The sequence below is a fragment of the Dufourea novaeangliae genome, unplaced genomic scaffold (assembly GCF_001272555.1).
Source record: "Dufourea novaeangliae isolate 0120121106 unplaced genomic scaffold, ASM127255v1 scaffold88, whole genome shotgun sequence".
In the NCBI taxonomy this organism is placed as follows: Eukaryota; Metazoa; Arthropoda; class Insecta; order Hymenoptera; family Halictidae; genus Dufourea; species Dufourea novaeangliae.
In genome coordinates this window covers 140882-161007 of record NW_015373960.1, presented here as the reverse complement: position 1 = coordinate 161007, position 20126 = coordinate 140882, and the positions used below count along the sequence as shown (strand labels likewise).

The window sequence follows — 20126 nt, the reverse complement described above, 5'->3', positions numbered from 1 at the left end:
AACTACAGAAGCTCCAATATTGTTAAACGTCCTCAATTATACATTAACATACTACGAATCACTCGAGCAACAATTTTGCTTACAGCAAATCAAATTGTATATTCTGTGTGTCGTTTATTTACTTCCCAATACAAACTCATGGAAATATGATATTCGTTTCGGGTAAAATATTGTAAATTACCTGATTCGAATTTTTTTTACAATTTCTCACTCTGGACCGATGTATGTAATAAATTGTTAATGATATACACCTGGAAACGAACGATAATTTTCTTTATGAAAATATAAAGCCGATCCTCGTTAAACGGCAATGATAAAGAACAGCTGTTACACGGTGTCATTGACGGAGATCATAAATATATTTGGTAATATTAATATTATTGTACACATATAATATATAATATAAATACAATATTAATAGTATTAATATGTATATGTATATAGTGTCAATATGGGGTTATAATAATATTCCGTAGAGGAGCCTCTTAGTTCCTGTAGCATACAAATATTTATTATAACAGGAATATAATATTATAAATAGATTTTAATGCAATAAGAGTTTCATTCTATAGAATTTTTATGCGTGTCGTTGCCGAGACTCGACGCGTCGCCAGTGTGAATCGGCTTTTTCAAATAACGTGCATCAAAGTTTCTGGTTTTATTTCTGTTAACGGCTTAATCTTTTCGTATTATTTTAACGTTCGATTCATTTCTGTCGACGACGAATTTACTTCCATAGACATTTTCAACGATAGCAACATGTTCGTTAGCTTTCTAAGAAGCAGTTAAGTGGAAACCTTTGAGATAACGACAAAATGCAATACAGGGTCGGATAAAGAATGGTACAGAGGATAGTGTAAAAAGGTCGTGCGACGAATTATGTCGAACATTTGGAAATTTGGATAATGTGACTCGAACTTGCGTTGTTTTTTCGTCGGTCTTCTTTGATAAAGCGTTGAAGGAATATATGACATATCGACAGAGCGAGTATTAGAAAGACGCGACAACAAAAAAGAATCATTCACAGGCTTAACAATGAGTGCAGAAGTATTTTGTCGATGGAAAGGAGATGAAAGTGATTCATGATGCATTTGTTTGGAGACTGAGAATAATGGTTAACAAGAGTAGAGACACTTTAAAGATATAATTCTTTGAAATAAATCGAATAATCTTTCTTCGCAGTGTAGTAATCTGCACTTATACAATATATTAAATAATAATCAATTTTTTTCGCGATGTGCACTGTACAATATACACACTTTTTTTTTTGTTTAGGTATTATTATATCGCTTTTCCATTCGAAACAATGTTTAAAGCATCATCGTTTTTCTCACAAATTTTCGCGCGAAAAAATATCTGTTGACGCGACTGTTGTATGCACATACGGAAAAATTCTGTGCAACGTGTCTCTTTTTTTGACGTTTCATTTCTGCAGCTCGTTGCAACTTTTGTTTCGAAATGTAAGGTACTATCGTGATACGTGACAACGCAACGCTGGGAGATCGGTGACGCATACTGAAACTATGTACAAGGGAAAATAAACTACAACCAATGTCAACAGTTGGGTCGTTAACGAGACTGATAGAACGATAACAGCTTTCGCTGCACATTTAATGGTATTGAGGTAGACCCAGCACGTCATAAATTATGTAATAATCCGGAGACAGAGAGACATGCATACATAACAAAATCCCGATCGATATTTCCAGGAAGGATTCGTTCTTTTTTGGTTTGACTCTTGTCTTAAGAAAAAATAAAATATTGCAATAAATAGAATGAGCACAAATGATATTTTAAGAAGGAACATGAAAACAATTATGTAGCACTAATTAAAGAGACACGCACTTGTGGAGATTTCAAATAAAGGAAAGTGAAATATTTTGCGATTAATTTGTTAAATGTGGAAGACAACTCAACACGACGTTCATATTTGACTATATCTTCCACTGATTGGTCAGTTTACTTTTATTTGTTTAAATTTGTATTCTTGCATTTTATAGGGTCGTAATATACTTTTTGTGTTACAATAATACGTTTTGCCAGATCTTTCACAACTTACATTGTAGTAAGAAAATGAGGAAATTAGTTACCTTATAAATTTGTATATTTTGAAAAGTTTGTCATGTTTATCGATTCTTATCGTCGGTAGTTCTAGTGTTAAATATCGCTTTTAGTTAGTAGAAATTACACCAAGTTTATATGTTTAGTACAAATTACATAAAAATTACGTCGATCGTACTTTTTTACTTTTCTGAATAAATTACTCAACCCACCAGTTAACATTGAAATACTTGTATTGGCTCTTTAAATTATGCAATATGTATTTATATTTAAAGTATTGCTTCCCATAATCGATAACAAAGTCATTAAAACAGACTTTTGAATAATATACATACATATCAGAATTATGAAAATATTTAAAGTCTAGAATTCTCACTTATTCAAACATTATAATTAACTGTTAAAATATTTTAAAAAACCGATTAATAACGGTTCTGAATATTTCGTCTATATTTTTAAATCTCGTCGGGTTTTTCACGATCTCGTGCTGAGTGAACCAGATTGAAAGAAGGGGATGCAACAAAAAAATGAGGTAAAAAGGATAAGGATGAGCGAAAAAAAATGGGGTGGCACGAGTGCCCGTAACGACGACTATAAGCGGGCGTATCGTTTTTAGGCCTGCTAAAAACAACAATATGCTCTCCCACGGAATGACCAACCGGATCAAACCGAGGAGAATTAGGAGAAGGTCGATCATATGAAACCCAAAAGAACATTAACAGACTAGATGATAACGCAGATACATGGAAACCACGGTGATCTTCGTTAATGGCAGTTCAACTAAGATGTATGAACGTCTCGCGACTATTTGGCATCTACAGGCTCTAGCCATTAAATTAGGACCATTCACGATTTTCAACATCTTTCATATTTTCAGTAAAATTGAAAAACTTTCAGGAAATTTAATTGCGAATTGTATGAGCTATTAAAATATTACACACATACATATTAATAATTTATGTATTACTATACATGCGATCTTATTATTTATTATTATTGAGTATGCACTGTGCGAGACATACAGTGCGTGACGAGCAGTTGAGGATCGAGTAGATGTTTATGCTAGATTATTAATAACAAGTGTATATAACAATGTTCATTTTCTGTTTCGTATTATTATATTTTTCGTATTAGACTACATTACGATAGACTTTAAAGCTTAAAGTTTAAGCCAATTTCTGTCGTCTGTTGCACTATAAATGTTTCTCGCAACTGTTTCCAATCGCTCGCTGAGAAAACTTTCTTTTCCCGTATGTGTGTAAAAAAAACATTAAAAACGTATGTGTTTATTTTAGTAGTTAATAATGTTTATGATTGAATAACGTTCAGATCCTTAAATTTTATCAAACATATGTGAAATGCTGAAAATTGTGTGGTTCTAATTTAATGGTCAGGGCTTCTACAGTGGGGGTCGCAAGCTTATGGTCTCCATAACGTGTGTCGTGTGATTGTGTGCATCGAAAGCATAAAAATTCTTATCGTTAAAAAATAAGTCCGCGTATCAACACATCATAACGGATAATCCTTAATGTTAGATCGATGGCTGTCGGTCAAAATACGCTCTCCTTGCTCCTCGTTGACAATTTATTCAATGAACAGGAATTTCTCATTGTTTCGTTACCATTGTACATACATATACATATTATCTCTTTGCGTTCAGCATTTTTTTGTTTTCTTTGGTTTTAAGACTTACTTAATATACCATTACGATAAGATCGACGAATTTTCGTCACTTTTTTCTAAATACGGCTTGGTAAATGTTTCAGAGAAAAAAAAAACTGGGATGGTGGTTTCGACTTTCAAATGATTATCAAAGGTTACAATATTTGTTCGCGCGTTCGTTTCGGTATCTATTCTTGAATCAATTCCACTCGTACAGGTGAAAGTATACACTGCCCCGCTCGTAAGTTATATTAGGACACCTGGTATGTACGAAGAAAATGTGATGTTTCGTAAAAATGATATATTCTGGGCCACGTTTGTTACCTCATAGTAGCGTAAGCGTTATCAATAGAGCTTTAAAATCCCCCAAACGATATTTCTTTAAGACTTTCGACAACTTCGTAATGCCTCGTAACGTTTTACTCGACAATATTCGATAAGTGTCCTAACACTTATGAGCGAGATTGTACTCGTTTGATTTCCCGGACTCGGTGACTCTTCGTTCTTCGTGTGATCGCCACCGCGGACGTTTAATGTTTCCAAACCAGTCGTTGTCGATTCTTCATCTCTGTGGCCGCTGTTCCCTGAATACATATCGTAGGGGAGAATGGGGACGAATATACGTTCGATACGAATGGCCGAGTCGCCGGGGTCGTCGAGTCTCGACGGTATATATATATATATACATATATGTATATATGTATGTATATTTCGTACCAGCGGGGCTTGTACAATGGGGAAAATACAATCTATTACTGGGCCATTCACAAAATACTCGGCACAACCACCTATCGAAATCGTTATTTAATACTTTAAGGCGGTTGGAATACATATTTTTTTCCCTTCGCTTCGTCGACCGCCAATTCTATGGTGACATCAAACACGAAATGCATAGTCTGGTTTTCATAAAAACTTCGATTAAACCGATTCGGTTGGATTTGTTTTTTCAAGAATATATCGAAAGAAACTGACTTTCAAATCAGTCACTTTGCATACTTCGGTTTTTATTTTTCGTTTATTTGGGGGAACTTTCAGAAGGAAAGGTCACTCTCGAGTAATTACATTTGCTTAATTGATATAATGCATGTTGTTATGCTTATTACGAGGAAATCGACATAATTATTTTTCTTTTCCGTTTGGCGACCTACTCGATATCTTTCGATTCGGTTGGATCTGTTTTTTTCTTTTTTAAGAATACATTGAAAGAAACTGACTTTCGAATTAATCACTTTATAATCGTCTGTTTTTATTTTTCATTTCTTTTGGGGACTTTCAGAGGGAAAGGTCCTTCGCGAGTAATTACACTTGCTTAATTTAATAGAATGCACCTTGCGATGCTTGTTATAGGAGATCGAAACAATTCTTTTTCTCTCCGTTCGGCGACCTACTCGATATCTTCCGACTCGTTTGCTGCATACTGCCATTCTACATATTGAATGCCAATTTCCGTTAACGAGCCGTGAAACGACGTATATGTCGAGGATTAAAGGTCCTCCGATGGTGTATTTGGAAATATTAATCTGTAGACACTCGAGTTCGAGACGCACGTGGAAAATATACACGCAACACGGGTCGACGTGTAACTGAAATCAGAAGGAATCTATGGGGTGCGAATCGGAAAATTTAATTTTCCGTGGTTTTACACAGCTCTTTACAAATACAGAGAAGAGAAAACAGTATAAATACAGCGGATAGATTATTCGTTTCTTTTCTGTCACGTATTCGATCCTGCCATTTTTTCCGTTTCGTTAAAGGATGTCAATTTTAAACAGACATGTTGTTTTACTCCCGAAACGTCGTTCGGATTCTTATGCTTTTTAAAAGGAATCCACCCACGATTTCGAAGCGATCATTTGAATCGGGACACAAGTCGGTGACTGTGGTTGATTTCGCATGCGATCGTACGAAGCGGACTCGACGACAAACGAAAAACCAAAAAGAGAGATTCATGCCCGATTTTTACTCGCTACTGGTTCGATCGCTTGTTTTAGTTTTTTATAGTTGTCGCTTAGACTTTTATTTTTTGTTTGTTTTTCTCTTTCAATTCTTATTTCTCGGGCGTACTATCGGCGATTCGATTTTCGAAAGATCAGCTACTCGCGGTCTTTGTTTACGGCTCGTGTTTTTGTTTTTGTTTTTGTTTTTTTTTTAGTTCTTGGTCTCCTCGGTGCCTGGAGTCGATAACACTTCCTGGCGGACCTTGTGACCCCGGAAGCTCGCCTGGATTTTCGTCGCCGCTTTGTGGAGATCCGGGTCCGTTAGATCGATCCCTTCCAGCTCGTTCATGGCTTCCTTCGCCTGGAACAACAGATTAAAGCGTGGACGTGTAGATTTGTAATTGCATACCTTGGGCCGTTGGTTAACGTGTTATTATTGCGTTGAATAGTGTGTTTGTCGACCGCATCTCGAGCTAAATTAACGCGAGCCTGCATGTTGCAGTTCACTGAAGAGGAAAATTACGATTTCTTAATTGTTTATCGAATTTCTTCACGGTAATTGCTTGTTCTCGGTGATCATAATGTTGTACTGATAGCGATCTAATAAGCAATGTGTGTAATTACTTTCTGGGATGTTTGGAAAGGTTAGTTGGATGGTTGGAAAATCTTCGAATGAAGGAAAATTAAATATGTATTTTTTATATAAATGTGCTGTTTGGTAGAATATTCATTGATTTTCTTCACGGTTATTGCTTGTTCACGGTGATCATAATGTTGTACTGATAGCAATCTGATAAACAATGTCTGTAATCAATCTGTAGGATGTTTGAAAAGGTTTAGTTGTTTACTGAAGTTAGCTGATTGGAGGATCTTCGAATAAAGAAAATTAAATATGTATTTTTTATATAAATGTGCTGTTATGTAGAATATTCATTGTTTATACAGTAAATGTTCATTCCTTACTTTTCCGTGATTTAGTCGCAGAGTGCAATTGTTTAAATATCCAGTATGAGAACACAATCTTGGTATTCTATCCGATGAAAAGGTAATCTTTTTCCTGTTAAAAGGTGAAATGGTCAGTGATAATCAGAATTGCTTTTGAAAGGTTACAAAGGTTAGGGGTTTCGTCATATAGTATTAAATTAATGAACGCTTCTATGTTTATCCTCTCCTGTATCGTAAAATGAAATATTAATTCATTGGGAGTTTTATACTTGCTAAAACCCTTATGAAACAAGAAAATAATATCGTTTAATGCTAATATAATATGATTCGAAACATTGTGCACTTTCGAAAATTAACATTGTAGAATTTTAATAATAGAAAATTTTCTATTTTCTTTATGATTTGATTTTTATTTTGATTAAAATTTTGCATATGCTCAATTTCTTTTGAATCCGTCTGTATAAATATTGTATAAATAAATAATGTAAATACGATATTTTTGTTTTATTTAGAAATGTTCAGTTTTATGTTAAAAAGAAACAAGTTTTAGGTAAGATTCGTACATCTTTTATCCATAGTAACTTCATATGAAACCAACACAGTTGTCGAAAGTTTAATCGTTGCGATTTTTTCTCACGTAAATTCTTTTATTTCAAGAAAACAAAAATAAATTTTACAGATGTAGTTATTGCTTGACTTGGATGAAAAAGCCAGGAGTTAAAACGAAAATAATGTTGTTTTAAAGTAGTTTAAGTGTATTGGAACTTTCATGACGGTTTAGGCAGAGCTCGAAGTTCCGTCGGATGAAATATCGTATTTCGTACTACTGAATTTCTGCGCCTCGTTTCCCCCGGCGTAAAATTTCAGGAAAGTAACGTATGTTTGGCAAACAAGTTCCGTAATGCTAGACGCTTCCCTCATCCACCGAAGCATATACATGATAGTTTTTATAATACAATGCTTGTTCCCAAATGTGGTTTTCCAACAACTATTTGACGATTAATATTTATGGAACTATATTTTCTTCACTTATACGTAATGTATTCTTTTCACATTAATAAACTTAATGTCCGGTTGGAAAAGGTGTATCTAATCAATCGAAATTTGGTTTGACAAATAAAATCCGTTTCAAATGTAAAATGTCGTATCAAATCTGTCGTAAAAAATCTGCCTATAAGTGGAACTTATTATTTCCATTATAATTCAATAAAAATAATACTTTCAGAATTTTAATAAATTCTTCTAGAGAATACTCATAATTCTTCTATAAGATCTATATAATTCTTTTAATAATCCCTTCTATATTAGTTGAATAAATTCAGTTATTTTCTACCAAATTTATTTTGAAAAGGATAATAAACAGTTTCATGTTTAAATTGCATTACTAGACTTTGTGAACCAAAAAAAAAACATATTTAATTGCTCATTGGTACACCCAATAAATACGTAAAACCAGTAATATAAATTATTGGCCTTTCCACAGCTCTTCGTTTTATATTCCAACCTAATTACGCTCCATATCGATTCACTTATCCCGCTGTTGATGCCTACAGACGCAAATGACTGTAATTAACCCACCCCGGCAGCATTCTCGATGAACGTTCCTTAAAAAAAGTGGCGCAATATAGGTCTGAAATCTTGATACCGGCGATTTCACGCTTAACGTGAAAATTACCGTCGGCGAATAGGGGAAAAAATCTCGAGTACATTACTCGTAATTACGGCTGTTATCAATGACAGTCCCCACAGGGAACATTCTGGCCGAGCCATTCGCTGACCCCGCTCTTCACATTCAGTTGCTGCATTAATTCTCCCAGTTACTTTGTCAAAAAATAAAACAGAAAGATTCTAACACACACAAGGAAACTGACCGTGCCTGACTGTATTGGCTTTGTCGCCATGTACAGTAAATTCTGGATGAGTCTTCGAAGACTCCTTGGTACTGAATATTGAATATTTCATAAACTAATCGCCATATATGACTGAAATAAATATTATTAGCTTCAGAATGTCAAGCTGTATCGCTGTGCTAAAGCTCATTAAAATGTCAATGTTGACTCTGGGGACTTCTTGTTGTCAGTATCGAGGAGTCTTCGAACACTCATCGAGGATTTACTGTAAACAGTTCGGTGACTACGGTTAACCGACAGATCACTAGTGACCCGGCTATAGAAACGCCAGGTTTGATAAAATTAAATTCATGTTCAATGTATATCTTCGAAGGGGTCAGAACTTTCGTGGCAGCCTAATATCATCCGGCTATCAAACTGGCTCACGGAACCGCCTGGTGACGAATAATGCTCGAACACGAAGGCTCGCATACCAAGAGCACCTAGAACCGGCCGGGTCATTGAAAGTACCGGCGACACGAAAAGCCTTCTCGCGCGAATACTCCACGGGAGCATGAAGGCGGACCGACGAAGGCTAATGCCGGCTCGAAGGAGAAACGAAGGTGGGCTGGCTGGCTCTCGCCGGGGTCGAATGCAAATACGTTCGCGCGTAATTGCAATTTACATGTTTATAAACCTGTTTTGCATGTGGCGGCTCCTTCTTTCTTTTTTCTCTCCCTCGGTTTAGAGATCCGCCCAACCCCTGAGCCCTTGTTACACCAGGCCTGACGTCAGGGCCACTTCGTAACTTAAAATCGGCCCTAAAAATAGACGACACGACAATAATTGCGTGTGATACGACATTTTTTGGCGGATCGAATGTTCAGTGTGTGTGTATCGTTGGGACACGTTCGTTCGATTTGTCGAAATAGGTTCGATCCAGAAGTTCCTGGAATTTTTATTTATTTCAGAAGATTATTTATTTATTTGTCGATCTTGACATGGTCCCCTTCAAAGTAGTACCCATTGGATATAAACACACTTGTGTCAGCGTTTTTTTCCCATTTTCAGCATCACTACAGTGTTGTTTTTCAGCAAAAATTCTCGAATCAGCAGTGATATGTCGTGAAGCCAGACCGTAGAGGAGATAAAGGCAAAATCGCTGAATAAGCTAAACACTGTACCGAAAAGTGCGTTTCAGAAGTGTTTTGCAAATTGGAAAAAACACTGGCATAAATGTGTTGTATCCGATAGGGACTGCTCTGAAGGGGACCATATCAATATCCATGCATAAAGGAATACTTGTCGAAGCAAATTAATATTTCGGGAATTCTTTGATCAAACCTCATAATTGGGGAAAAGGGTTTAAGGGGTTAAAGGGATTTGGAATTAATTTTGATTTGTATATGTTGTAACGAGTCAGGATTTTTAAAGCGTGGAGTAGTGTTCTCTTATAGCGAAACGAGGTTGCGGTAGGCTTTTGAGGCCGTAGATGGTGCTAATGGCGGTGACAAACACGACGCGTCGCTTGTATACTCAGTAATTCGTGTACTTTCGGCTTGTGGGCTGAACATATTTACATTTTACGGCTGCTGGTGGATACATTTTACCGGCGTATAAACTGGAATAAAAACGATATTATGACAAACTAGAAAATTAGTTAACCCTCATTCGTCGCTTGGATCTCTCCTAAACAATGACGTTCTGCCATGTGTCAGTAAGTTTAGCTAGGGCTCCATAGCTTTTATTTGAAATATTTTAGAAATTAAACTATTCATCTTTCAATTACATTACCTTTTTACCACTGTGTCAATTTTACACCTACACATTAAAGTTGGGAAAATGAGGAACGGATGAAAATTAAGCGGTAATAAAATAATAGCTTTTTTAAAGCAGCGTACGAGGATTAAAATTTCGAATTTGCAAATTTAATTATTTATTTCTTTATTATATTAATTTTTTACCGTTGTATCAATTTGACACCGTGAGACAAATTAAAGTTGGGAAAATGAGGGATGGATATGGGTTAATGGAAGGTATCTTTTATCATCGAAAAAAGTGAGTCTTCGTTGAATTTTAAATTTGTTAAAACTAATTAACTATAATAAAAGACATTCTGTATGCCAATAAACGAAATGAAAAATTCGTTCCAGTTGCACAATTATCTCCAAAATAAAATTTACAGAAAGATTTATTTTATTGAACAAGGATTATAATAGAATAGTGACATGGTACATAAATATAAGTGAAGTGCCGGAAGTAGTTCAATATTACTTACTTCGTATACAGATTCTCATACTTTGGGAAAAGTGAAATTAGGTTAAGCAGCGTTCAGCCGTCGAATTGAGGAAAATCAGTTGCTTAGGGAAAAGGCGGTGAAGCTTCAAAGCTGCAGAAAAGCTTTATAGGCAGCATGAGGTTCTCATTTGCAAGTGAAATACGTGGAATTGGTCGTAATTTGACTCGAGGAAAAATTTGTCCAAATGAAACAGGAGATCTGTTTAAACAGATTCCGTACGCGACACTTAGAATAATTACACTTCACTTTTACCCCGTCGTGGGTCTCTCGAAATATTTTTCCTTGAAAAACAACTTCTGCTCTACAACACTTACGAATTTTTAATCACCACAGAATTTTTTTATTCTGGACATAGTATTTTATTCGCAATTACGCAATATCTCTTTTATTATTTCATAATGAAAATTATAATATTGTAGACAAATAATAATTTTAATGTTACTAGTTTACTAAATAAATAAACTGAATTGAACGAAGTAAAATATTTTAGAATTAGGTATTAATTCCAGCTATTCTGTACTGAGAACCTTTGAGGCTCTTCTCCATTCTATCCTGATGAAGGTTAAAACAAATTTTAACTATCTCAATTTTGATTTTCAAGCATATGTCATCATTTTTTTGACTGAATGCACCACACACTACCACTCATAAGCATTTGTCCTTCCATTAAAACACGGTAGTTACATAAGAACATTAAAAAAAAAATTATTCACTTAAATGATACGTAAAAATTGGAATTTTTTTCTTATTTGCCGAACACTTTAATTATCGAAATATTGCAACATACACTCGCGATTATAATTTGTATACAGTTCCGTTGCTAATATCAAACTTCTGTTATGAACAACGTTAATTTATTAACCATTAATATTTGCTACCATATATTTTTATAACATTGGTTCAAAAAAGACTTATTAAGATAGCCTATTTCCATTGGATCACCCTGTACATATGTATACATTCAGATGAAAAAATTAAAAATGCATGCAATCTCTTCTTTAACTCGATTACCGATTCAAAGTCTGGCCGCGATCGACCGCATGCAACAAAACACTGAATTTCAAACTGTCGTTCCAATGAATTGCAGATGAAATCTCGAAAACCCATTCGACCGAGAATATTCGTTTCGGGATTTGTTTTGCGTTAACCGTTAATGCCTTGGTACGCGCCAAGAAAACTGCTATCGTCGCAACAATAGCCACGGCAAACAGCCATTCTCATGGCGAACCACCGTCGACGCGATTCTACATTCACGAAGGGAGTTTATTAAGGGAGTATTACCACTCGGAGGGGTCATTTTTCAGCCATTTTTAGAACTAAAACTTAATGGACCAAGGAATTTCTAGTTCTTCGTACATGTTTGGCCACATTTCAAGAAAGCACATTCAAATTAACACAGTTATTACATATTTTTGGCAGTCTATCGCTACGACTGGCTGCCACGATTGACACGAGCGAAAGATAATCTTAATCTACATAAAAGTGGCTATCTTATGAACTACTATGATGCAAAAAAAAAATTGGAACAAAATGGCAGCCATGTAAAGCAAGAATTCATTAAATCTGCAACTTTTTCAGGCGATAAAAAAGAATATAGGAAATATTGACGTAATAGTAGTTCACACGATAAGGAGACATCCATTATATGTATACGTATGACAAAGCAGTAGATTGATTAACTGATTATTATCGTGGCAGTCAACTTGAAAAATATGGTTTCTGAATTTATATTTCCCTCATTGGATTACGTGTGAGCGATAAACATCGGATTTGATGTGGTCTGACTGTATCGTGACTGCTGGTGTGAATCTGGCTTAAGGAAATGCAATAAAAAGAAAATCGTTTTTTTTTTACCCCTCCGAATGGGAATATCTCCTGAAACGTGTTCCACGCAAACAAAGTGTGGAACACTCGATACGAGTTTTCCATGCAACCCGTCGTCGTCGACGGAAAATCGGCGAGGCAAACGAAAGAACGATGAACTCACAGAATTGAACGTTGAGAAGCGAGAGAATAGCTCTGGCTTTAAAGTTGTAAAGGCTCCTCGAAAGGTTTCGGAGCTTTTCAGCCGACGAGAGACGGTTATTTAAGATCACACACCGCACGCCCGTGAATCCCAGTCGGGATCGGAATTTTTGTTAATGGTCGAATGATCCTTTACCGGCTCTTCGACGATGCTCGGCTTTCGCTGGCGAAGCACACCTTCCAATTAGGTCTGTTTAATTAATTTCAGTGGAGTCGTGGCTACCAGGCGGAAAGGAGCAGTCCGAATTATTCCATTAGAAGCCCCGATGTTCGAGAGAATTTCAGGTACCACTAGCTATTAATTGGTTACCGTGTGTTTGTAATCAGGTTGTTCGGAAAGTTCGTGCCGTTTTCATGCGTACGATCGTGGTTTATACGTTTTGTTTGGAATGTTTAATTGATTACAGATTTCAAGCCCTTGAATTCTACGATGAGAATCCATTAAAGAGCGGATGACATTGTCGTATGCCGTAGATGGTCCTTCCGAATGCTCTTTATTAAAGTGTTAATTATAAAAATTAATAGCAATACAATTATTAATAATAATTGTAAAAAGTTATAAAAACTAAAAACTTATTTACAATCGATGAAAATTATTTTTAAGATTTTTTTCGTGGCATCCCCCAAAATAGTTAGTAAAAAAATCGCAAACTTCACGCAGATTATTTTTTTATTAATTGGAACTATTTTAGAGGGTGTCGCGAAAAAAAGTCGAAAGTTGAAAATAAGCCTTACTCTTCATCTTTGAAGTAGAAGTGCAACTATCGATCAAGTTATCAACGTCGACAATAACGAAATCTTATCGATATTTCGATATATCGATAATATCGTTAAAATATCGTTAAGATGAATAGAAACGACTAATGTAGACTGCAACGCATTAATTGTAATAAAATCATACCAAATATATTTCTTTCTTTAACTTGAACTTATTGCAGACAACATATTAGTGTATTTTCGCTGCAATCTTGTTCTTCTGACTGAAAGAATTAGTAATGTGTAGGAATATTTTTAAACGATATAATCTTGAGTTTTTCGATTTTTCTGACTCTTCAGCTGTCTCCCCTCCCCTTCAATGTCGAGCAAGCATCGGATATTTATTTTTACATTCCCCAAAAAAAAGGCCTTTTCCGTTTAACCCTTTTCGCCCGATATAAAAGGAACGTTCTCGTGTTCCATTGGGAGCGATTACTACAGAGACGTGTTTCACATTGGGAAGTAGGCGTGAAATTCTAGTCATTGCTGTCGTAATATCTCATTTTCAGGTCAAATTGATTTATTTTTGAGAAAACATGCCGAAGAGGAACACATGTAGCGGAATCGTCCATGATCATTTTTTAACCGCTAGAAGAATATTGACACATATGTTTACGTTTAGTTTTTCTTTAATTCAAATGTGATTTCTTCAAATACATTGAACATTATTGTGAATAAATTTTCCAATAATAGAAAATGATATCTTGTCAGCTGATTGGCATTGATATTAATAAATATATTTTAAATAACTACAGCTGAAAAATAAAAAAGAAGCATTTTCTTCTAGTCGTAATAAATTCGTTCTGACGCTGTTAAATAATTCAATCAAGCATTTAAGTTACTTTTTCTGGAAGTCTGAGCTGTATTGAAAATTCAATTGTGCACGAAACAATTCTATCTTACCTCCTGAAGAAATGAGATTCTGTACATTTGATTTACTTGGATCTTGTGTAAAAAAAAAAACAGATAAATAATAATTTTTTTCCCAGAAAATACTCGGGAGGAAAGAAAAGAAACTGAATGGTAGATAAAAAATAAAATAGAAATTAAAATACACTGATACAAAATTACTGGAGTTTACAAAGATGAAAGCTTCTAAGTATAAATACCTAAGATTTTAATTTTCATCTAGTAATTCTCGTAAAATGTATTTTTCTGTCTACTTTCCACTACTATGTTTCGACAGTGGAGAAGTGACACAACGTATGTACTTCTTTGCACTTTTTTCTCATCGTCACGTCCAGCTAGAATCGTGAGTCGTTATTTCGTTGTTTTTTTAATAAATGGTTATTTATTGTCATCAAATATTCGTTTTATCAACCTAGCTACCCATCTAATATTAATTTGGCGACGTGAGGTCGCGAGGCACTAAGACGATCACGTCGAGGACTTCGTAACGAAACACGGTTTAAAGAAAAATTCCTTTATTGTGGAAGTCAGTCAGAAACAGTAGGTTGCTGGGGAACTCACCGTTACTGGTTAATTATTATTCCGTGGTAAATTTGGTCTATTTGCGTTTCGAACTTCCGCGAAAATGCAAACGAACATTCGCGTAAACGTACATCCACGTGTAGTGAATGTGGCAGACGTTTATAGTCGTCTCTGCTCGCGGGTCACAAAGGGAACTTGCTTTATGGGCATTCGGGGATTCGTTTATAAATGCAGTCGGCCGGATCCAGTTTAAATCGTTGCGTGACCAGGCATATAAATGAAAATAAAACTGTAAATAATACTGCAGCGTCACATTTAAACTAAAAATATTATTCAATTTCAATGTCCAGTGTGTGACTTCGAATTTCTCGAAAGTATCTTTTATTTGAATAAAATAAAGTTACAAAATTGTATCAGTATTCAATATCACTATTTAGAAGTTTATTTCTTTTACATAGAAAATTAATATATAGAGAAATATCACGGAATAGGTAACCAATCATTTGTAGTGATCCACGATTGTCACAAAAAACAACAGTTTGACAAAATAATTTCACTTTATGATGTATATATGAAAAAATATGTTGAAAATGTCAAATAAAGTCCTTTTGTATAAAATTTTACTATTAATGAATAACGTTAAAAATATAAAAATACATGCATGAATAGAACCAATACTTAAATCATACGTCTGACCATTACTAGCTATTTCCACTTGTATCAATGTTTATACACATTGTATATTACTTCTTTGTCTCCTTAATTCGACATACATTGATAAAAGATAATACGATCGATTTTTATATTACGATTATATGATATAATAATGTTAGTTTATTGTGTAAGATCGATAATGTTTGCAACAAGTAGAAACATCTAATAATAATCAGACACTGTAGCCGCCAGCTTTCTAAGTACACGTGGCCCGATAAACTTTCAAAACTGACTTTTCCAAAACGAATAGTGAGAATTAAACATTTAGTTTATTTTCTCGGCTTTTTTTATGTAGAAACAATATTTTGGGTTGCATCACTAGTTTCATAGTACTCTCAAATTGGATCTAAAGATTGTTAATATTTTCTCAAGTTTTTAAAATGCAGAATCACCTATAGTACTTTTGGTTTACACCACCAGTTTCATAGTACCCTGCGTAAAATAAAGTACGTCCCATGATTTGCGTAATATCTTACATCAAAGGAAAATGCATTTAAGTTTTCTATTTTTGAAAGAACAGAAGAAATAATGTTCGATAGCGGCAGACAAGTTTAAAGATTGGGGGCATGTACCGTCCACAGTAGCTCGTTTTCTTTTTTTATTTTTATTTTGAGCTCCTCCACTGCAGTCTGTAACAATTTTGCTGACCTATCGGATCTAATCCAGTTCGCCTGGAACGTGACGAAAAAACGTGTATACAGCTGAAATTAATGCCAAACGAGAGACGGTCTGAATCAGCACACCGAACGACCAGCAAAATACACAGAGGGTTGTCGTTCGAAACATTTGGTGATTCATTAGGTTCCATTGAGTACACTATTGAAAAATAACTACCGAAAATGCCTAATACAGTATGGATGCCCATCGATGTATCATATTTCTGTTTTAACTGTAAATTACAATATCTATACTGCACTACCAATGAAAATTGTTATAAACAATGTTAATATTAGTATTTCAAAATTGGTAAGTTATTATAGTAAATGTAGATAATTCTATGTTATAATAGCTATTTAAATTATTATAGAAACTTAGAATTTCAAGTTACTAAAGTAACTTACAAATCTCAACGCATACGAATTGCAACATAATTTTAAGATGAGTCTGTAAGACAATTGGAATTTTACATGGAAAATCTTGATCTGGTAATATATTTTTATTACCAATTGTGAATTTAAGCATGTTGCACGATATTTCAGTACACTTGGGTTTACTAATAGTTTTTCCTTTCTGTAATAAATTGAATAAACAATTTATTTATATCATACGTGTAATAGAATTGTGCATCACATTATGAAACACACTATGTAATTGAATATTCAATTTAGAGCTTTGATAACACAATTCACTTTTTTTGTAATTATATCATAAATATGTAATTACGGGTATTAATGATAGGATAATGTAAATATTGCTATTTAAATTGTACTATAACTACGACTTCGCTGTATTCCCATTGGACTGTAACAGAATATTACATGTCCGACATCGGAAAGCGACGCCGATAATGTCAAAATCAAACAGACTGTGGTATCGATAGAATAATGGGATTATCTTGAATAATTACACATGACATACATGTCTGTGCAACTGAAACCGTGTTGCAGATGTGCATTGTATTATGTATAGCACTACAATATCTTGCACATTTACACGCCCCCACGAATATGGATCATGTAATTTCTAATTTACAAAATAGCACAGATTATTCACAAATGTTTCCTCCCATATTTATTATTACAGATATTTCATAATATTATTCTAATAATATTTTAATAATTATTTTATAATAATATTTTGATGTCCATGAACAAGATGAATAATCAACTACTCGTACAGAGGAATAATATCTAATTCATTATTTTCTACAGATTTTTCTGGTAATACTTTAACTACATTTTACTAAAATATACAATTCATATGAAATTATTTAATAAGATCCAGTAGATGCAATTGTTTGCAAGTTCTCAGAAAATAACTCTTTGCTTTCGAAGACAGTAAAATGTTTTCATTTATCATAAATCGATCGCCATATTTCATCCGATCCTCCCCGTGTATAAATATTCAGAAAGTAGCTAGCAAAGTAACGCCTCTTATACCGTTCGCAAAACGATCAATCAAATCTACCCTTCAACACTTTCCCCCTGTACCTACTTAAAATGCTTCTGACGAATTTGAAACATCCTTCTATTCAGAAAGATTTCGAGTTTCTTTTACGTAGAAACATTGTATATTTACTAAGGTAATACTTCCTGATATTCTTCAGAAAACGATCAATCAAATTTAACGCTGCCTGTATTTTCTCTTTCAAACAAATCCATTCATAATGCATTAAACCCTTTTTATATCCACGGAATAAATGGAAAAAATTACAAGAAATTTTGTGGGAGATCATATGTGCACTCATAAAGATTGGAGTCTCATTTAAATATGTAATTAATTTACTCATATGTAAACTATTAAAATGATTAAGTAACCGAAAAAATATATTTTTATTTAAAGATTTACTAAACGACTGTTCTATTTTATTAAAAATCTGTACATAACATTTTCAGTGGCTTTGGTTCTGAATGAAATTTTAGAGAATAAATTTTAGGTCCCATAGAACTGAGAATTTTTAAAATTATTTATTATTATCGCGGATTTAAACTTTCTAATTTATCGACATTATGAAACTAAGTAACTTCGTAATGAATCTGTATTTTTGCCATTCTGTAATAAAATATTTTTGAACATGAAATCAAATGAATTATTTTCCAAACACGATTTTCTTAATAAATAAGCTGAAGTAGATTAATTAACTCATTATTGAGATATCGTGATAGCCAATTTGGAAAACATGGTTTCGGGAATAACGCGTTTAGTGGTACACTGTTCTCTTAAAATCGTTATAACTTCGTCATTGCAATGAATTGAAGCATATCACTTTGGGAACACATTTTCAAGGTGTTAATACTTTAAGCAAATACAATTAAAACAGAAAACGATTTTCACCCCCCGAATTAGAAGACCCTCTTAAATCATCTAAACAACTTCTTTCACCTTCACTGCAACCATTCTTAATTTACTAAAAAGAACATACAGCAATTCCTCGATGAATGTGACACGAACAAAGGCGTTATTCTTACCATTGGGGGAGTCCCCTTCTGGAACCAATGAAAATAGAATAACCAGAAGCTAAGTAGAGGCTCGGCTTCGTCTAAAAAACAAATTTATGAGAGGCTGAAATCCTTTCCACCTTGTCACGAATCCTCCAAAGCGGACCCGTTATCATCGCACTCATCGAGACATTACTGTAGTACCTATTCACGATCATAAAACACCGATCGATCAAGTTCTGCGAACGTCTCTGACCCAAAACCGCTGTTCTCGTCCTCGAACTTGGCCAGTTCTATTTAAAAACACTCGGACGGCAGAAGTCGGCCGGAAATTAACAAATCTCGGCTACGTTCCGTTGGCTATTGCGGTTTCACGAGTGGTTTCTCTGATATCGAGTGGCTCGACAACCGGGGCTGTTCCCTTAAAGAGGTCTATTTCTGGCGCCTCCTCGCCCGTTTCGACGCAACAAACGCGCGTTAGTTTGTCGAACCTTTCGTCGTAGGATCTTGAACGATCGACATCACGGTTTAAAGGACGGTATCGGCGGCGACGTGGTTAGTACTCTGGGTCCCTTGTGTTCGTGAATCAACATAATGTCAAAGAGAGGGGCTAACAATAGCCCCACATCGCTTGCCGACGAACTTATCGATCAATCCTGTTCGCCGGCCACCGCCTCGAAATTCATCGATGTTGTTTCATTAATTATAGTACCGCCGCCGTTGCTGTTCCGATTCAGCTTGAGATCGACGTGATTTCTCGTCGAGCTCCCACTTCGAATTTCCCTGTCGGATGGGGTTTCCATCGCTGCAAGGACTGATCGAAATGAGAATACGATTCCTGTACTAATGGGCACGAAATAATTGTATCGGAGAAAAGAAATGATTAAATAAATGAATAATAAAATATTTGTTTAAACATTCAATCGACACCTGGAAAATAGTACCTGTTCACCAGGTCAAACGATTTTTCCTCCGTCCGCTAAAAAGTTAACGAAGACACTGTGCTCGAAACGTTATGAATTTTCGAAACGACCCAATGCAATAATATACAACATTGACCAGACAACAGCTACCCTTAATTACTTATCTGAGTAAGCACCGAAAGTTCGATGCTATTATACTGCAGTTTATTACTTTACTTTTGTTTATATGGCTAAAGGAGTCACTTCCATAAAATAATTCTAATTAAGGTCTATGGAATCTACTGGTGGTATAAACAGGTATTAAAGCAAAGGGAACTATCGTAAAAAACAAATGGATATTAAATAAGTTGCCAGTTTACAACGTTCTGTTGTATTAAACTGTATTTTAGAAAACAGGAAAGGTTGTCGCAATATGGAAACAAAGTGGCAATTGTTTCAGCAACCGA

The 20126-nt window shown here is 34.8% G+C and overlaps 1 protein-coding gene across 1 annotated transcript in view; it reads right to left on the bottom strand.

Moving 5' to 3' along the window:
- Positions 1-3165: 3165 nt before the first annotated feature.
- Positions 3166-20126, bottom strand: part of LOC107186443 (HIRA-interacting protein 3) — a 153536-nt gene continuing 136575 nt past the window's right edge. The window contains exon 4 of the mRNA XM_015574305.1: positions 3166-6021. Within this exon, the coding sequence (XP_015429791.1) occupies positions 5872-6021 (150 nt within the window). The 3' untranslated portion in view covers positions 3166-5871. The remainder of the gene's footprint in view (positions 6022-20126) is intronic.